The sequence below is a fragment of the Dama dama genome, chromosome 9 (assembly GCF_033118175.1).
Source record: "Dama dama isolate Ldn47 chromosome 9, ASM3311817v1, whole genome shotgun sequence".
NCBI lineage: Eukaryota > Metazoa > Chordata > Mammalia > Artiodactyla > Cervidae > Dama > Dama dama.
Genome location: NC_083689.1, coordinates 94844270 through 94857811, shown reverse-complemented (window position 1 = coordinate 94857811; position 13542 = coordinate 94844270). Strand labels below are relative to the sequence as shown.

General features: G+C 38.4%; 2 protein-coding genes across 2 annotated transcripts in view; one reads left to right on the top strand and one right to left on the bottom strand.

Moving 5' to 3' along the window:
• SLF1 (SMC5-SMC6 complex localization factor 1) overlaps positions 1-11195 on the bottom strand; it is a 69348-nt gene extending 58153 nt beyond the window's left edge. The window contains exons 1-3 of the mRNA XM_061152016.1: positions 11069-11195; positions 240-353; positions 7-82 (exon numbers count right to left, since the gene is read on the bottom strand). Coding sequence (XP_061007999.1) covers positions 7-82; positions 240-353 — 190 coding nt within the window. The 5' untranslated portion in view covers positions 11069-11195. The remainder of the gene's footprint in view (positions 1-6; positions 83-239; positions 354-11068) is intronic.
• Positions 11196-11235: 40 nt separating this feature from the next.
• The window catches only part of KIAA0825 (KIAA0825 ortholog), a 423771-nt gene continuing 421464 nt past the window's right edge, over positions 11236-13542 (top strand). The window contains exon 1 of the mRNA XM_061152014.1: positions 11236-11346. The gene's annotated coding sequence lies outside the window, so the exon portion shown is untranslated. The remainder of the gene's footprint in view (positions 11347-13542) is intronic.

The following is a 13542-nucleotide window of genomic DNA, read 5'->3' as shown; positions in this document are numbered from 1 at the left end:
ACTCACCTGCTGCACAAGCCGCTAAAAATTTCTCACTCTTACATAGGCGTTCAGCTATTAGATGTGTACAATTTTTGTATTTCTGCAAAGAAAAATCCACACAAAAAAATGCTATTAAGGTAAGATTTCCTTTTTAACATATTCCGTCTATCCTTACAATTTCAAGGGGGCATTTTATCATTTGTAGGCCAGTACTGTAATCTTAGTTATTCTTCAACTGTACCTTGAACTGTACTCACCTCACTCTTGATAAAAGTGCAATCCAGTTTTAAAAGCAATTTGCCTAGAGCTTCTTTTTCTTCTACCTTAAATCCTGTCATCTGGATAATATGCTTTGGGGCACCATCTTCCATCTAACATATACATATAAAGAAGACAACGTATGTTAAACATATTATCCATATGGTTGACATTATTTTTTCTTAACTATGAATGATAAAAATAAAAACAAAAACTACTTAAGATATAAGGATTAACTGTAAATACCAATGTTCAAATGCTTATGTGCAATAGAAATTAGTTTTAAAAGTGATCTTCTCAAAATGTGGCTGTAAATAAAATGATTTGTTTTCTGGTTTGAATAATGAAAGCTTTACCTGCCACTAGAACACACTGAAGAGTGTAATTCTTCAGAAAAAGACAAATACTTATAAAATTTCATCATAATATTAGATTTATTTTTAAAGTATTGTTTTTGATAAGACAGAAACGGTATGAACCTAACAGAAGCAGATGACATTAAGAAGAGGTGGCAAGAATACGCAGAAGAACTGTACAAAAAAGGTCTTAATGACTTGGATAACCACGATGGTGTGATCACTCACCTACAGCCAGACATCCTAGAGAGTGAACTCAAGTGGGCCTTCCGAACCATTATGACAAAGCTAGTGGAGGTGATGGAATTCCAGTTGAGCTATTTCAAATCCTAAAAGATGATGCTGTGAAAGTGCTACACTCAATTTGCCAGCAAATCTGGAAAACTCAGCAGTAGCCAGAGGACTGGAAAAGGTCAGTTTTCATTCCAATGCCAAAGAATGCTCAAACTACCACACAACTGTACTCATTTCACAGGCTAGCAAGGTTAGGCTCAAAATCCTTCAAGCTAGGCTTCAACAATATGTGAACAGAGAACTTCCAGATGTACAAGCTGGATTTAGAAAAGGCAGAGGAACCAGAGATCAAATCGCCAACATCCACTGGATCATAGAAAAAGCAAGAGAGTTCCAGAAAAACATCTACTTCTGCTTTACTGACTGCGCCAAAGCCTTTGACTGTGTGGATCACCACAAACTGTGGAAAATTCTTGAAGAGATGGGAATACCAGACCACCTTACCTGCCTCCTGAGAAACCTGTATGCAGGTCAAGAACCAGCAGTTAGAACCAGACGTGGAACAAACAACTGGTTCAAAATTGGGAAAGGAGTACATCAAGTCTATGTATTGTCACCCTGCTTATTTAACTTATATGCAGGGTACATCGTTCCAAATGATCCAGCCCATGCCGGGCTGGATGAAACACAAGCTGGAATGAAGACTGCTGGGAGAAATATCAATAATCTCAGATATGTATATGATACCACCCTAATGGCAGAAAGTGAAAAAGAACTAAAGAGCCTCTTGATGAAGGTAAAAGCGGACAGTAAAAATGCTGGCTTAAAACTCAACATTCAAAAAACAAAGAATGTTATTTCATGGTAAATAGAAAGGGAAAAAAAGTGGCACACTTTATTTTTTGGGGCTCCAAAATCACTGCAGATGGTGACTGCAGCCATGAAATTAAAGGCACTTGCTCCTTGGAAGAAAAGCTATGAGAAAACCTAGACAGCATATTAAAAAGCAGAGACATCACTTGGCCGACAAAGGCCCATATAGTCAAACCTATGGCTTTTCCAGTAGTCATGTGCGGATATCAGAGTTGGACCATAAAGAAGGCTGAGTGCCAAAGAATTAATGCTTTTGAACTGTGGTGTTGGAGAAGACTCTTGAGAGTCCCTTGGACAGCAAGGAGATCAAACCAGTTAATTCTAAAGGAAATCAACCCTGAACACTCACTGGAAGGACTGATGCTGAAGCTGCAATACTTTGGCTACCTGATGTCATTGGAAAAGACCTTGGTGCTGGGAAAGACTGAGTGCAGGAGAAAAAGGGGATGACAGAGGATGAGATGGTTGAATGGCATCACTTACTCAATGGACATGGGTTTAGCAAACTCCAGGAGATATTGAAGGGAACCTGGCATGCTGCCGTCCATGGCGTCACAAAGAGCTCGACAAGACTGAGAAACTGAACAACAACTGGACACTTGTGGACAATGACACACACAGATCTCATACAAATTTTCAGTGTTTGTGGACAGAGACTGAACACTATATATAAATAAGTCAATGGAGAACTCAATAAACTTATGGTACCACAGTATTTACATCAAATGTTATAGTAGGTATATGGGAACTTGGGCTTCCCAGGTGGCACAGTGGTTAAAGAAACCACCTGCTGATGCAAGAGATGTGGGTTTAATCCCTGGGTCAAGAAGATCCCTTGGAGGAGGACGTGGCAACCCACTCCAGTATTCTTGCCTGGAAAATTCCATGGACAGAGGAGCCTCAGGGGCTACAGTCCATGGGGTTGCAAGGAGTTGGACATGACTGAGCCACTGAGCACATACACACATACTAAATTATTCCTAATCTAGATTTCTTAACTGTGCTATATATGTTACTTTCATCACCTACAAAGTAAACTGAAAAAAATTACATAGGTTTCAAATTTATTTTGATGGAGTCATTAATTTATACTTAAATGAAGTTCACAATGTACTTTGTATTTGAGGTGGCACATTTATTGGCCAAGAAAAAGAAAATTCACAGCATTTCTAGTTAGAATAATAGTTGTTTCATTTGTTTATATGAAGTTAGTATTTTAGATTTAGACCATCTTGGAGAAAACCCAGTTTCTCATTACAGATGAGGAAAGCAGGGATTAGAGAAATCAGGGTAATTTTTCATTTCTCTTAATTTTGTCACCATTAGCTCTGGATTAGTATTCACTTAACACCACAGGTTGGGCAATTGCCGGCTGGGCAGTGCCAGTTAACTTCTTTCAAAACAACTGAACTTTAAAAATTTTAGTAACAATTTTTACCAGGACTACTAATAGACAATTGATGAAATAAAAAGTTTTCTTTATAGGGATTCTATTTTCACAGGTTAGATATGTTATATATAAATATTTATATTAAATATGTGTGAACTATGTGCAAATATGTATTTACTTAAAAGTTGAGATTCATTTTAGAGTAGAAGCTGAAATAAAGTCTCACTATAAACAATTTAAAGAATTACTTGGGGTTAAATAAGAGTGAAACTTCTGGTAGGAAAATAGCACTGCTGGTTTTTCTCTACCCCTCATCACTCCTTACTTTAGGAGGAAAAGCTACTTAAGAGAACTGACTAAATATACTCTGTCAGATACATATGCATATTTATATGCAAATGATTCGTATTAATGCTTGTTAACATGACCTATGAACCTGCCAGTAATAGTACTGCACTGCCTGGGTGTGTAAATCAATTCGGGGGTTATGTGATAAGAAACACACTGGGGTTGCACATCAAATCCAACTTCTCTAAACCAATTTTTGTTCAGTAAAAAGGAAGATTCTTTGGCCTCAACCTATCTGATTTATATTTCTCTACTGGTTCTAAAGAAGGGAAAGGGATATTAGGCATTAATCCCTGAAAATCCCACAATTCAAGATAAAGAACATACAGAAAGTGTCTTCAAGGATAAGGCTCTTCAGTGAAACAACTTTAATAAGTTTGGCCAGGACAAAATTATAAGGTGGCCACAGTAGGGCTTTGGTGTCTTATAGAATAATCATATATGTAAAACACTATCATCAGTAAATAAATATAAGTAGCTTCTTACACAAGGAACTCTACCATATTAATCATCCAAATTTTTAAACCATGTACATGGGTTGAATAACAGCTTTTGAGTGATAATATCCATTAATAAAGACTAGTATCAATAGTATAAAAAAACTTTACAAAAACATGCTGCTGCTGGAAATCATGATTTAGTCTAATGCCAAACACATATTAACACACAAAGCCACATGGGAATTATAAGGCATACAACCAAAACCAGGGAGAAAAATCGCTATCATTAATTTCAGGGAATGACAAAGGCTTTAAGAAAACTTCCTTGAGAAAATAATAGGTCTTTTCAGAAACACGGAAACCTATCTGTGAATACCACCTTGGTATTCTAATTGAAAAGGTAATCTAGTTGTTTTTGTAGTTCCTGAAAGTCATTTTCATCAGAGGAATACAAGTGTTTTAACCATATACATTTCACCTACTACTTGTATTTTATTTATGTATTTAAGAGTCTGAAAAACAGTTTAGTAGGTATTTCTAAAAATGCTGCCAAAGAAGGGAAGTTTGAGTAGCCTTTAAAATCTAAAATCTTTCCCATCTGGCTATTTTTAAGTGCTTGGACTTCCCTGGTAGTCCAGTGGCTGAGAATCCGCCTGCCCATGCAGGCGATGTGGGTTCAACCCCTTGTCCAGGAAGATTCCACATGCTGTTGGACAACTAAGTCCATGAGTCACATCTACCAAAGCCCATCCCCCCTAGAGCCTGTGCCCCACAAGAGACGCTACCGCAGTGAGAAGTGTGGACACCACGAGGGAGCAGCCCCTGCTCACTGCAACTAGAGAAAGCCCATGCAGCGAAAAGCCAGTCCAACCAACCTACCAACCAACCAACAAATAAATAACCTAGAAAAACAAACAAAAAAAAAAAATTAAAAAAATTAAATGCCCACATAGAGAAACTACTATTAAGTAACAGGAAAACACAAAAAGCAACAATAACAACAAAATCACTATAATGCTCCCAAAAAGTCTGACTTAAAGATTATTTTAGGGGCTTCTCTCGTGGTCCAGGGGCTAACCATCTGCCTTGCAATGCAGGGAACACTGGTTTGATCCCTGGTCCTGGAAGATCCCACATGCTGTGGGGCAACTAAGCCCATGAGCCCAGAGCCCATACTCCACAACAAGAGAAGCCACTGCAATGAGAACCCTATGCGCTGCGGCTAGAGAGTTGCCCCCCAGTCTCTGCAACTATAGGAAGCCTGCGCACAGAAATGAAGACCTAGTGCTGCCAAAAATAGAGCAGAAAAAAAAAATTGTTTTAAATAAATATTATCTTAAATTGTATTTTTCTGCTTCCTGAGAACTAACTATGTTATGAAGAAATATAAGGGAAGAAAAAACCTATCATTATGTTCCTCTTTTATATCAAGTTAGGAACAGCTATTTTGAAATTTGAATGTTTATTATTAACAAAGTGACATTTTAACATATTTTGGATTGATGTACAAGTTATTAAATGATTTGGACTTATTAGAGTTGTATATAATGCAAAGTTTTCACCTTAAATCATACTGTCCTTATGATGGAATAAATACAGCCACCTTGGATATTTAATAAGCTTTCTGAAGAGCCAACAGTAAAAGGAAAACAGAACCAACTGTGCTTAATGGTAGAAATCAAGAAAACCTTTTTAAAGCAACTTCTTGCCTTTGAAAAACAATTAAAATGAAACTGATATTAAACAAGCAAAGAGGAAAAGTGAGTAAGAACCACAGGTGAAGAAGTTAGACTTCCTGATTCAAAGAGCATGAAAATATAAGTGTTAAAAAAACAAATCAGAATATAGGAAATTAACAAGTTTATTGGAAAAACTGGGCTATCAGCTAAACTTCCAAAGAATCTGAAATCGCAGTGACGGCACACAAAAACTAGCAGTTGTTTTTTTTTTAAAGGAACAAATTCCATTAATCTAATCTAATAGAGTCCTATAATAAAATGATCTACTTGAACAGAATTTACAATACAGTTAGCAACCCTTACCACCACATCATATGACAAACTAATAACCACAGGTCTAAGTCATATAGTTATAAGGGAAAATAGTTATCTATCGATGCAGGAATACACATAGACATACACAGATACGATGTATTTGTTTATACTTGAAAAATTAGTGGTTTAATGTCTCTTCCTATGACCCTATGGGAGTAAGAAAACAATAAATAATAGCCTGATATACCAATGAACCCAAAGAAGGTACTATACAAAATTGGGGTTAATACCTATCAATTACCCAGATAATTCAAAGTGAAGTTTTGTGCTGGTAATAGGTTCTGGGATATGGAAGATGAAGAGCTAGCTAACTGCTAGAAGTCTTCCCTCAGGAAATAAAGTAAATAAACTGTGATATAGCTGTCCCAGTAGTATTTCCAGAAATTAGATATTTTTCTAGAACTTGTAGGGGGTAATCCTTGACATATTCACACAGAATATACTACCCTAACACAATAACAGGAAAAGAAAAACAAACAAAAAACCCCACAGCATTCACTTTAAGTTAAAAATATACATGAGATTTTCAGTTAAAGAAGATGCTCTTAATTTTCAAAACTTTTACAGTAATTAAAAAGCAATCTAGCTGCTTACCTTGAATCATATAATACACACAACTAAGGAAATAATGAATTCGAACAGAGCTGGCATTTATGAAGAGCAAACAACTGTCCCTGTGGTGTGGATCTTCCCAAAATATCTCCCACATGGGCCTATCCTTGATGCCTGAAATTCCTCTGCAGTTAGTGCCAGTTAAAAATGCAAATTAACCTATAGCACTCATCATAATTAAGGACACTGTATACTAGCTTTTTAGGTCTATGAGTTCTTTACAATATGATACATAGCTAGAACACCTTTGAAGAATACTAAACAGCTAGAATATGTTAAGAGAACTCAAAGAAATAGAAGCAAGAAAAGTGATATGAATAGAAAGGTGTGGTATGGGAAAGAGTATGTAAGAGCAGGGTGTAACAGTTGGGTGAAAGAGAAAAGTATGGCAAAAAGTAGTGCAAGGATGATTAAAGAGGTCTGGGATTGGAAAATAAGGATAAACCTTCCCTACTCTGCATTACTATTTCTTTTATGATCAGACACAGATTATCATAGAACTATGAGAACATAATGCATCTTAAAAATTGTATGCTAGTAACTGAGATAAAAAAGTATTAAAAAGTTTAATTTATATTTGTATTTAAGAATTAAAATTTCCCTCAAAATAACTTTTACTGATTTGTTTTAATTTTAATTAACACATGATGATAGAAAATTTGAAAAATACTACTAAGTACATAGAAATGTTAAAATCTTTAATTCCTTCACTCTGTAACACCACTGTTAATATTTGGGAATGGGGGAGGGGTCTGACCTGAAGGTTTTATGGATGTGTGCAAAAAAATATTAAAAAACAAAAGTTTATATGGTCTGTATCTTAATTTTTATGTAAAATTATATCATGGTCTTTTTCTACACTACTGAATATTTTGCAGTTTTTAAGGCAATGGGTTGAAAACTAGTAGTTTCTTAATGTTTGCTACTTGAGTGAACTATTTTGATTTTAAACCTAAGGTAAATCACCATTAAAACTTCCTTCTTTTGCAAAGGACATACAAAGCCTTAAATTCAATCCATATTGCAGCTTTAAATTAAAGAGTTTAAAAGATTTTCATGACTTATCTAAAAGCATTTAATTGGGAAAGTAAATAATACTAAAACTGAAGTCAATTAAAGTGTTGGATCTCAGTTTAATCAACACTGCAAAAGGAATACACGAATCACAGAACTCATATTGTTTGAGTAAAATCCTGTTTGGCTCCGAATTCTATTAAAATCAAGAGGAGTTTAGGAATTCTGCACCCTCTTCCCCTATGAGGCTTCAAAGGTGGCTCAGTGGTAAAGAAACCGCCTACCAATGCAGGAGATGCAGGTGTGATCCCTGGGTTGGGAAGATCTGGAGGAAGAAATGGCATCCCACTCCAGTATTCCTGCCTGGAAAATTCCATGGACAGATGAGTCTGGTGGGCTATAGTCCATGGAGTCACAAAGAGTTGGGACACAATTGAGCACACATGTACATGCACGCTTGGCCTAGAAGCCAAATCAGGCCTTTGGCTTAATACAACTCAGCTGGTTTTTAGAAAAGAAAAATAATTTGCTACAGTATCTTTTCCTGTCCCATCCTTCAAAGATCTGGGATCCAAAGCATTTAACTGGGAAAGTAAATAATAACTCAAATTGAGAAAAGTCAAAGTGCTGGATCTCAGTTTAACCAACACTACACAAGGAATACCCAAATTATAGAGTTCATACTGTGAGAGTAAAATCCCAGTTGGCTGAATGCTGTAACATCAAGTGGAGTTTAGGAATTCTGCATCGTCTTGGCCTAGGAGCCAAATTAGGCTTTTTGGCTTAATATAATTCACCCGAGCATTAGAATTTTTTTTTCTTTTAAAGCTATAGTATCGTTTCCTGTCCCATCCTTCAAAGATCAGGGACGTGAGTGAGTAAATTAATTATTTGACTAAGGTCACCAATGGTGAGGCTTCAGGGATATCCTTACCTCAATGACACTGTCTGGGAAAGAAGCAGCTCTATCAGTCTCCTTGATGACTAATCTAGCAGTAGAGGGAAGAAGTGGAGAAGTAGTAGCAAAGTGATTGTTGGGGAGGACAAAATGAGGACTCAGGGGAGATAGCCAATCTATCTGGGCACTATCCAAGGCATGGGGTCAGCTAGAGATGCTAGCTTTAGGGATAAAAGGGCCTTAAAGGAAGCAAGGTGAATGAGAGAGATGTTGAGGGATAAAAGATGGACAGAAGACACTGGTTAGCCATGAGGGATGAAGTCACACCTGCTTTAGTATTCCAGGAACTTTGTACTACTCAATAGGAGTAAACGGTTTAAGACTGAGGTAGCAGGATTCTGGGGTTTATTTACTTCATATGTGTTCATTTCCTTCTCAAAAATGAAAGTGCCATTTACAGTTCTTGTACAGATGAGAACGGGGAACCAGAAAGGTTAAAAAGTAGCTCAAGGGTACACAGCTAGAAAATGGAGAAACCAAGATTCAAAATCTAAGTCTGCATCTGCAAAAACTATATGCCTTTTCTACAATACACTTTGACTTTAATTTCAGAATCTAGTTGGATACTTTTAACATTATAATTTTACAAAGCAACCTACTTTCAGAGAGGAAAAGAGAAACCTCACAAGATAAGCAATCTACTGTGAGGGTGAGGAGACATTTAGTTGTATCACGGAAAATATCTAAATTACAAATTAATTTCAGAAAAATAGCATCAGTGTCTAAAATTTCAAAGCATTTTTAGGAACAATCCAAAGAGTGCCAGTTTTTTCTTATGAAAGTTTTCATTATTTTCCTCTCAAAGTGGATTTGGTATTAATGATTCACTAGACTAATTCATATGGGCTTTTCTTCTCCATTAAAAACAAGACAGTTTATTTCAAAGTAATTCTGGTATCAAGAAAGTAAGAAGTAAGTGAATTTTAAAAGTCTCAGGAGTATTTTACTTTTAAGCAGTAAGAGGCTTTAAAAGGTAAGAAATAGTACATAGTAAATTTTACAGCACATATTTCCTATTAGCATATTTAAAGAGAGTCACATAATAACATACTGTTCTAATTTATATTTTTGAGAAAGAGTGTTGTTTTTTCTGAGCCTGTATGGAATTACTGATTTTATTTTCAAAATGTTTTCCTGAAATAGTGTACTTAGAGTAATTAACCAGGCAAATACTGTCTAGTTAGTTATACTATTGGTTTTCTTAAAAACGTTTTTGGACCTTTGTGGAAATCTTCAGAGTTCTGAATCTTGACTATGAAAAAACCCACATCTGACTACCCTTGCAAAGACCGTTTAATATGATTTATGCTTTCTGTTTTAAGGAAGCAAGAAAATGTTAAATGATATAATTAAAGTCAATAAGGCAAAAGAAAATCTACTTAGAAAACAGATCTAATAGCATATTTTGCATTACTGAAGGCTGTCTTCACAATAAAAATTTATATATTCAAGTACTTAAAACATCCTAGTTCACTTAAATTAACACGGAGTTAACTTAGACATAATCAAGGTTAACTCCCTTATAAAAATCCACCTAAACACCTGCAGGACAGGTTAGTCAAACTGGCCAAAAATGGGAACACCTTGCACATCAATAGGTATTTCTAGGAAATGAGGCATAACGTAATAACACAAGCCCCCAAAAGTTTACAAGACACAAGAGGCTGTCACATCTACACTGGAAATTAGGTTTAAATTTTCATTCCTTGTGTCTCAACGATAACTGTTCTGTCCTTTTCTGGTATAGGACAGTCATTCGTACAAAAGAACTTGACGCTTCCAAAATCAAGCTTCATCTGATTTCCGGGTCAAATCTTGATAGGAAGTACTCAAAATATAACAAGTTTTCTGTCAAAATTTAATCAGAGAGGCTTTGGGAGTGGGGAAAAAAAAAAAAATCTCAGCACAATCCCTTCGTCTTGGTCCCTGCCTTCACACAGCTGAGATACCATAATCCCCAGAAACACAGCCCGCCCCAACCCGCTCTTCTTTAGGGAAACGTGTGTGTGTGTATGTGCGTATTTCAAGGCCTACATAAGCCGCAGAGAGACGTTCTTGAACCATTTGGGATTTGTTTAAAATTCTACCAGGAAGAAGGAAAAAAAAAAAAAGACGGCATTTGCCTCTTCATAGGAAGGTGGGCCTGGGGGAATTCCTAACCACCTGCACTGACGCTAAGTTATGGAAAAGCAGCCAAGAAGCCGGGACTCGGGGAGACGCGTCCCAGGCGGTTCTATGGAAACGAGAGACGCGGGTGGCCTGGCGCCTTCCCGGCAGGAGAACGAGCTGCGCAAACGGGAAGGGAGGGAAGCCGCTCCAGCCCCCAGCACAAGCAGAGGCGCCGGGGGACCCGTTGCCCGCCGCCGCACGACCCCGCCGACGCGGACAAGCCGCGGCCGCGGGAAGCGCCAGAGGCAAGCGCGGTCGCCGCTCCCCCGCCCCGGCGCCTTCCCACAGCCTCACAGCCCGGACGTCGCCGAAACTTCAGGAGGAAACACCCCCTACACGGTCAGGGTGAACACCGCGTCTTCCAAGCTGAGGCCCTTTACCTTCCCGGCCGGGATTTCTGGGGCTGCTGCCTCCGCGAGGCGGCCCCTGACTGGCGGGACGAAAACTGCCGCAGCGGCACCAGCGGCTTCACAAATCCGGGCTCTGGGAAATAATTTCCCGCCCCGCGCTCCGCGGCCCCGGAAGCGATTGTGTCACTTCCGGGTGGTTGTCAGTGACGCTCTCGAGCTGTCGTCAGGGTCTTCTAAGCGGGTTCCCCTGCTGGATCCGGACTCGCGGGCCAAGCTCCTGGTAGCTCCGCGCCAAGATTGCGAGATTGGTGAGTGATTTTTTTTTCTTTTTTTTCTCTTTCTGGGTTGCCTCCTGGACCTGGTATTTCCGTCCACCCGAGACTCCGTGCAGCATCTTGATCTGACTGAGAAGTTAAGTGGGAAAGGGTTGAACTCGGAGTCCCCATCCAACCCCGTTGGCTCTTGACCCTCTGTGCTGCAGGACAAGGCCTTGAGATTCCGACTTTACCATCTTCTCAACTCACAGTTTCTGTCTCCAGCTCAGAACTCGACCTCGGGTCCCCAAGTGCCCCTGGGTAAGACCGAAGACACCGTCTACTGCGATCTCGTTTAGGAGAGTCTCTGCAGAGGTGGTCAAGCAGTGTCAACAGTCTCCCACAGGCCGGGTGGTGGTCACCCTTGATTTTTGAGAGCTGCTTTACCGTCTTTTTCCCGAGTATGGTTGCCGTCATCTTGGGGTGCAATGCCGGGGAGACAAGCAGCTGGCTGAAGAGCGCACCTTTTCTATTTTTGGAAGTGGGATGAGGGGGTTAGGTTGGGGGTCGTTCCTAATTGAGAACTCAGCGATACCGCCGCGGTTAGAATTGGGTGAGAATGGCCTTTGTTCCATGAGCTAATTGAGATAGGAGAACAAGCTTAAAATTTCATGCTTGGGTTTTAAATACACATTTTTACCTTTTGGAAAGGAGTTGTCAAGAATAGATGTACTTTCAGAAAGGAGTGCCTCTGCACTCTTCCAGGCTTCCTAATGAAAGCTTCAGGAGAATTTCAGATAGGGGTCTAAGCAGAGTTATTTTAAAGAGAATTTTCTTCGGATGAAAAGGTAATGTGAGGAAATGTGCTCATGTAGTTGAAGATTTTTAAAATGTGATGAGAGAAGCTCTTTTTGTTGACTTCTCTTTCTTGAGTCATGCAGTTTGTTCAGGTAAGTAGTTTTCACTTACCACCTTACACTAAAACAATCACGTGTTCCATAAGCAGCTGCTGATTTTTGTTTTTTTTTACCCCCAGTCAGTTCTACATAGAGTTCTAGGGATAACTACCATAAAGAAAAATGCAGTATGTTCGATTCAAGGACCCTGATCCATCAGGCAAATGCTTTGTTACCTTTTGAGAGTAATGGAAGCATGTTATCTCCTGGTTGATCAACAATTCGAACTTGTGTAACCTCATTTGGTCCCGATTCTGTCCTTTTTACTGAATCTTGTGGATTTTCCTTATTTCTTCAGTTGCAAGGATTATAAATAATTTAAGAAAGGTTACCTTGTTTTTTTGGAGAAGGAAATGGCAGCCCACACCAGTATTCTTGCCTGGGAAATCCCATGGACGGAGAAGCCTGGTAGGCTACTGTCCATGGGGTCGCAAAGAGTTGGACAGGACTGAGCGAGGGGACTTCACTTCCCCTCACCTTGTTTTTATGTAACAACTAGTTGTCAGATAGGCAGTGTTTTGGGTTTTTTTTAATCATTGCTCTTGACTTGTGACCTCTTTTCAAATTAATATAGCCAGCCAACTAACATTAGCCACAAATAGCTGCTATCTGCCAGGTATTTTACATTTATAATTTTATTTAAACTTTTAACAGTTCTACAAGGAAAATCGTATTATCCCCATTTTGCAAACATTTTATACTGAGACTCAGATGTTCTTACAAGTTATACAATTAAAGGGCAGTTGAGATTTGAACCCAGTTTCCCTGACTCCAAACTTGGGCTCTTTTTACTATGCTACTTCCTTTCATAAATGAAAAAATCATTCTTTTAACTCTCCAGTAAAATTGGATAGTATATCACATTCCAAAGTCAAAGGGATAGCAAAACTTGAGTATAAGAGATTTAAGGAGTTAAGGAATTATGTGTTAAGGATTAAGGAATGTGTTAGGGATTTAAAGAATCACTACAAAGAATTTTGATATATGAGTAATCCAAATTCTTTTTTTGTATTGATCCTTAGCCAGTTTTATCATCCTTACTCAAACAAATACAAGCAATCTAGAGACCCAGTATATTAGTGACTGTAAGGCCAGCATATCAGCTGTCTGTTTAGGCAGCTTCTATCTGTGTGTATATGTAGAAAGAGAGAAAATGAATAAGTGAGCACAAATTCATAAAACTGAACTTTGTGATGCCCAGTAAGGAATTACTATTTACTAGCTGTTAGAAAACTATTCTTTTCCACTCATGTAACCCTCAGAAAGATGGTGATTAGCATATATTTTTGAGTAT